The sequence below is a fragment of the Salvelinus alpinus genome, chromosome 23 (genome assembly GCF_045679555.1).
Source record: "Salvelinus alpinus chromosome 23, SLU_Salpinus.1, whole genome shotgun sequence".
Taxonomy (NCBI): domain Eukaryota; kingdom Metazoa; phylum Chordata; class Actinopteri; order Salmoniformes; family Salmonidae; genus Salvelinus; species Salvelinus alpinus.
In genome coordinates, this window is record NC_092108.1 from 38,912,468 (window position 1) to 38,918,467 (window position 6,000).

The 6,000-nt window shown below is 42.1% G+C and overlaps 1 protein-coding gene across 5 annotated transcripts in view; it reads right to left on the minus strand.

The window, feature by feature from the left end:
- Window positions 1-5,085, minus strand: part of asph (aspartate beta-hydroxylase) — a 35,589-nt gene extending 30,504 nt beyond the window's left edge. For 2 of the 5 annotated variants that reach the window (XM_071362230.1, XM_071362229.1), the window contains exons 1-2: window positions 4,889-5,026; window positions 245-292 (exon numbers count right to left, since the gene is read on the minus strand). Coding sequence is in view for 3 of the 5 variants with exons in the window: in XM_071362221.1 (XP_071218322.1) it covers window positions 4,889-4,928 (40 nt within the window). In the remaining 2 variants the exon portion in view is untranslated. Of the gene's footprint in view, window positions 1-244; window positions 293-4,888 lie in introns of all 5 variants that reach the window. The other 3 variants (XM_071362226.1, XM_071362224.1, XM_071362221.1) reach the window with 2 other exon arrangements.
- Window positions 5,086-6,000: the final 915 nt, after the last annotated feature.

Below are 6,000 nucleotides of genomic sequence, written 5' to 3' on the forward strand. Positions count from 1 at the left end.
TGACGAGAATGTGTGAAATGTTCCCAACCCTCATTCATCAGTTATACAACATTTTCAGTCCTACAACTCTTGTACAGCTCGGTGCAAAATCCAAAGCAGAACAGGCAAGCAAAACAACATCCCCTACAAACAAGCTCACACCACACATGCAAGATTATTCCCCAACTAAGAGTAGTATTTAGTTTGGGGGGGGAATACACTGCAAAGAAAACACACGAGGTCACATGTCAGTTGTTGCCTTTACCAGTTCTGTGGCCTTCGTCCAATTAAACCATGAGGCTGAGAGAAGAGGCTGGAGGGAGCAAATGCATTGTTTATAAATAATAATACGACAAGACATCATAAAATATGGCAAGTCAATAGAAACACTGTGTAGAATATCAATGACAATCCAACCTCTGAACAAACAATATGTTGAAAGGATGCAGATTCAAAAGGAACAGATGTTTTTATATTTTGGTCATACAGTACAGTAATTGACTTCCACATACCTTTTCTGTCTTATTACATAAATGCAGCATGTTGAAAGGGAAACTAGGAAATAGCTTTCACGTTGAGGCATCAATAAGTCCCCATAGCTTTAAATTGTTTTTTAAATGTAACCTTTATTTAGTTAGACAAGTCAGTCAAGAACAAATTCTTATTTACAATGACGGCCTACACCCGCTAAACACGGATGACGCTGGGCCATTTGTGCGCCACCCTATGGGACTCCCAATAACAGCCGTTGTGATACAGCCTGGATTCGAAACAGGGTGTCTGTAGTGATGCCTCTAGCACTGAGATGCAGTGCCTTACACAGAACCCAAACCGGCTGCGCGCATGCCCCATCGTGCGCCATCGCGCATAAATGTATTTTGTACCCCCACATCAAATGCAATCACGACAAGCAGGTTCAATTATATAAATTTGAGCTAATTTGTCATATTTAGCTAGCTTGCTGTTGCTAGCTAATTTGTCCTGGGATATAAACATTTGAGTTGTTATTTTACCTGAAATGCACAAGGTCCTCTACTCCACCAATTAATCCACACATAAAACGGTCAACCAAATTGTTTCTAGTCATCTCTCCTCCTTCCAGGCCTTTTCTTCTCTTGACTTTATATTGCGATTGGCAACTTTCATAAATTAGGTGCATTACCGCCACTGACCTCGTTCGTCTTTCAGTCACCCACGTGGGTATAACCAATGAGGAGATGGCACGTGGGTACCTGCTTCTATAAACCAATTAGGAGATGGGAGAGGCAGGACTTGCAGCGCGATCTGCGTCAGAAATAGAACTGACTTCTATTTTATCCCTTGGCAACACAGACGCTCATTGGTGCGCGCGAGCAGTGTGGGTGCAATAATTCAAATCAAATGTATTTATATAGCCCTTCTTACATCAGCTGATATCTCAAAGTGCTGTACAGAAACCCAGCCTAAAACCCCAAACAGCAAGCAATGCAGGTGTAGAAGCACGGTGGCTAGGAAAAACTCCCTAGAAAGGCCAAAACCCAGGAAGAAACCTAGAGAGGAACCAGGCTATGAGGGGTGGCCAGTCCTCTTCTGGCTTAATTGAATAAATGATTTCAAAATTGATTTTGCAATGCTCGCGCACGCGACACGAGCGGTGTAGTCAGCCTGTTAGACCACTGCGCCACTCGGGAGCTATAGGCACGCAGTTGATAGTCATCAGATGTTGGGCAGTGAGTATGAGGCCTGTTCAGGGGGGGAGGGTGCAACATAACCAATGTTAACTAACAGAAATGTATCACAGATACATCTGTCTTGTTGAATAGTGAATAGTGCCAGTTCTATACATTACATTTCTATCAGCAACTTCCTGAACAGTTCACCTAATGAATATGCCCCTGTACAACTTCAACATACAGTGGGGAGAACAAGTATTTGATACACTGCCGATTTTGCAGGTTTTCCTACTTACAAAGCATGTAGAGGTCTGTAATTTTTATCATAGGTACACTTCAACTGTGAGAGACGGAATCTAAAACAAAAATCCAGAAAATCACATTGTATGATTTTTAAATAATTAATTTGCATTTTATTGCATGACATAAGTATTTGATCACCTACCAACCAGTAAGAATTCCGGCTCTCACAGACCTGTTAGTTTTTCTTTAAGAAGCCCTCCTGTTCTCCACTCATTACCTGTATTAACTGCACCTGTTTGAACTCGTTACCTGTATGAAAGACACCTGTCCACACACTCAATCAAACAGATTCCAACCTCTCCACAATGGCCAAGACCAGAGAGCTGTGTAAGGACATCAGGGATAAAATTGTAGACCTGCACAAGGCTGGGATGGGCTACAGGACAATAGGCAAGCAGCTTGGTGAGAAGGAAACAACTGTTGGCGCAATTATTAGAAAATGGAAGAAGTTCAAGATGACGGTCAATCACCCTCGGTCTGGGGCTCCATGCAAGATTTCACCTCGTGGGGCATCAATGATCATGAGGAAGGTGAGGGATCAGCCCAGAACTACACGGCAGGACCTGGTCAATGACCTGAAGAGAGCTGGGACCACAGTCTCAAAGAAAACCATTAGTAACACACTACGCCGTCATGGATTAAAATCCTGCAGCGCACGCAAGGTCCCCCTGCTTAAGCCAGTGCATGTCCAGGCCTGTCTGAAGTTTGCCAATGACCATCTGGATGATGCAGAGGAGGAATGGGAGAAGGTCATGTGGTCTGATGAGACAAAAATAGAGCTTTTTGGTCTAACTCCACTTGCCGTGTTTGGAGGAAGAAGAAGGATGAGTACAACCCCAAGAACACCATCCCAACCGTGAAGCATGGAGGTGGAAACATCATTCTTTGGGGATGCTTTTCTGCAAAGGGGACAGGACGACTGCACCGTATTGAGGGGAGGATGGATGGGGCCATGTATCGCGAGATCTTGGCCAACAACCTCCTTCCCTCAGTAAGAGCATTGAAGATGGGTCGTGGCTGGGTCTTCCAGCATGACAACGACACGAAGCACACAGCCATGGCAACTAAGGAGTGGCTCCGTAAGAAGCATCTCAAGGTCCTGGAGTGGCCTAGCCAGTCTCCAGACCTGAACCCAATAGAACATTTTTGGAGGGAGCTGAAAGTCCGTATTGCCCAGCGACAGCCCCGAAACCTGAAGGATCTGGAGAAGATCTGTAGGGAGGAGTGGGCCAAAATCCCTGCTGCAGTGTGTGCAAACCTAGTCAAGAACTACAGGAAACGTATGATCTCTGTAATTGCAAACAAAGGTTTCTGTACCAAATATTAAGTTCTGCTTTTCTGATGTATCAAATACTTATGTCATGCAATAAAATGCAAATTAATTACTTAAAAATCATACAATGTGATTTTCTGGATTTTTGTTTTAGATTCCGTCTCTCATAGTTGAAGTGTACCTATGATAGAAATTACAGACCTCTACATGCTTTGTAAGTAGGAAAACCTGCAAAATCGGCAGTGTATCAAATACTTGTTCTCCCCACTGTACATGTAAGGGGAGGAGCCTTGAGTTGTGAAACGCTCCGATAAGAACAGTACATAATGTTCCAAAGGACTTTTTATTCTTACAACCACCGTTTGATCATGCATAACATGCAAAGTGTGTACCTTCAACTCATTTGCAACCACTTTAAGTTTATAAAAAGTTTGCAATTGCTTACTTGATGACTTCTCAACTTTCCCTTTTGGCAGGAACCATAATATTCACACTGATATGATCGATTTGCATGATAGTGGCCTGATGATTATCATCTTATTGAAAGTGTAACAAAACATGGTGTAAATGCAGCGTTCTATATCAGATGAATAAAAAAAATAGTTATGGAAGTAGCCTAAAATGAGGGGCACTGAAACACTGATAGCCACAATCTACTTACCTTTGTGCAACACATTCTAAGGTTATATAAGTCTACAAGAACTAGAAGTATACAAAAAACAACTGACTTGCCTAGTTAAATAAAGGTTAAATATATTTTTAAATACAAAAAAACTTCGGGTAAACTTTTCTATGGACACGTGTCACAATGACACTGGAGTTTTTGAAAAGGGGCCCAATATTTAGCATGACTTGTACAAGCACCCCCTTGCAGTCTGCCCTGAAACCATTAGTTTAGAAAGTTTAAAGCAGGGAGCTCAGCCCATGCCAATGTAATTAATCAACTCGATAACTTGGGGAGCGGTCCCGCGATGAGAAAAAGGGGGGTCCATATAATTAAAAGGGATCCATATGGGTCCTAGTTCGCAACAGTGACGATATAAGCCACGTGTAACCCCTCCCACGTTCTCCCACTATTGACACGTGAGCACTTGGTAGAAATTAAAGAAAAGTAAATGGGGGGGGGACAATACACGCAACTGATGCCGTTTCCGCTGAAGTCTACGAGGTGGATATGTAATTGGCCTCATATGACACATATTGTCATACGTGAGCACAAGATGACACAGATCCTCACTATTCTTGGCTACCATTGCCAATCTAAAATGCACGGGCTATGGTCGTGCAACTATTCTTTGCAACCTGACGAATTGCACGAAACATTTTCAAATCGAACAAATGCGCTGTTATGAATAGTATGTATAATGTATAGTAAAATAGGGAACGCGTCTGAAATATGGATATAAAGAGACACTGTTTGTGCTGTTTACTATAACTCGAAACAATGTACTGTACAGTTGATGGCTCCGTAAAAAGGGGCACAATTGCTGGCTTACGTTGTTGGTATATTGTTGACGTTATGCTACATATTGTTCAGTTTTATAGGCTTCGTATTGTTGTAGGCTAACTTGCAATGCTTAAATGAAAATGTCAATATTGCCTCCCGATTAACTTTTAAAGCCATTCTGCAGCTAAGTGAAGGTTGGTTCCATGCACCACTGCCACTACTAAAATTACGAACCTTTCATTTTGTGTCCTCGTGCGTTTTTCTTCGGGGCCATGGCTATTCGAAGTTGATTGAATTCAAGTAGAAATGTGGAAATTCAAAATTAACGAGCTTCACTCAATTTCTTGCACTAAAGGTGGCCCAGTAGAAATCAAATCTCTGCCCTCATAACCCGAAGCCCATAGCAACCCCGTCCACTGTTTAGTGAATGCGCCCTCAGCCAGTGTGAGCTTCACGAAGATGAGGTGGGCGGAGAAAAGGAAAATCTCGTCCAATTCGCTTTCAGAGGTGGTTGTCTTATTCAATCGTATGGATACAGTCATTGGGATACCCCCGCAGGCTAGAACCGCCTTGTTTATCCCCCCTTTATGTGGTTTTAACTATAAGGGATACAGCTTTTGTTAAAATGTACTTTTCGTAGGTTATGAGAACTACCCTGATGAACTGATGAAGACAGCTTGTCTGTCGAAACGTTGGTTATTAAATTATTGCATCTGAGCTCCTAGAGTGTGCGGCAGTTTTTTAGGAGAACTTACGCAGAATGTTAGTAGAATTAACGTAGCAGTTTAGGATAATTATGTTAGGGTTAGCTAAAATGCAAAAAATATATTTTCGACATTAATTTGACAAAAGCTGTATCCCATCTAGACATTACCGTTTTACGTCAGCGCTCGAACGTGGCAAGATGGAAGATACACCCATCGCGAGAACTGACTGTTTTTCACAGTACTGTATTAGCTCGTTATTACATAACCTATGTAATCTCTGAGCCTTTGTGAAGTTGTAACCAGTTTTTAACAAATATGTCGCTTAAAACCACGTAATCTCGTTGTGGAATGTGATTGATGCATGTTTTATGTGCATTTGATAGAGAACTCTCACTCAGTATCACAAAGATGAGACCATGCAGAGAATGACCACCGTCAGCGTCACACAGATGAGAGACCATGCAGAGAATGAATCACATAGAGTAACCTAGCTTCCATGAGCTCAGTAGTGCTTGCGCACTTAAATCCAGTGTCAACAGTGGTGATTCTACACTTATTCATCAGAAACCAATATCTATTATTATCAAAGTAGAGTACCCCCTTCATAAATTGCAAATATTCCATCGACAGCATACTAAA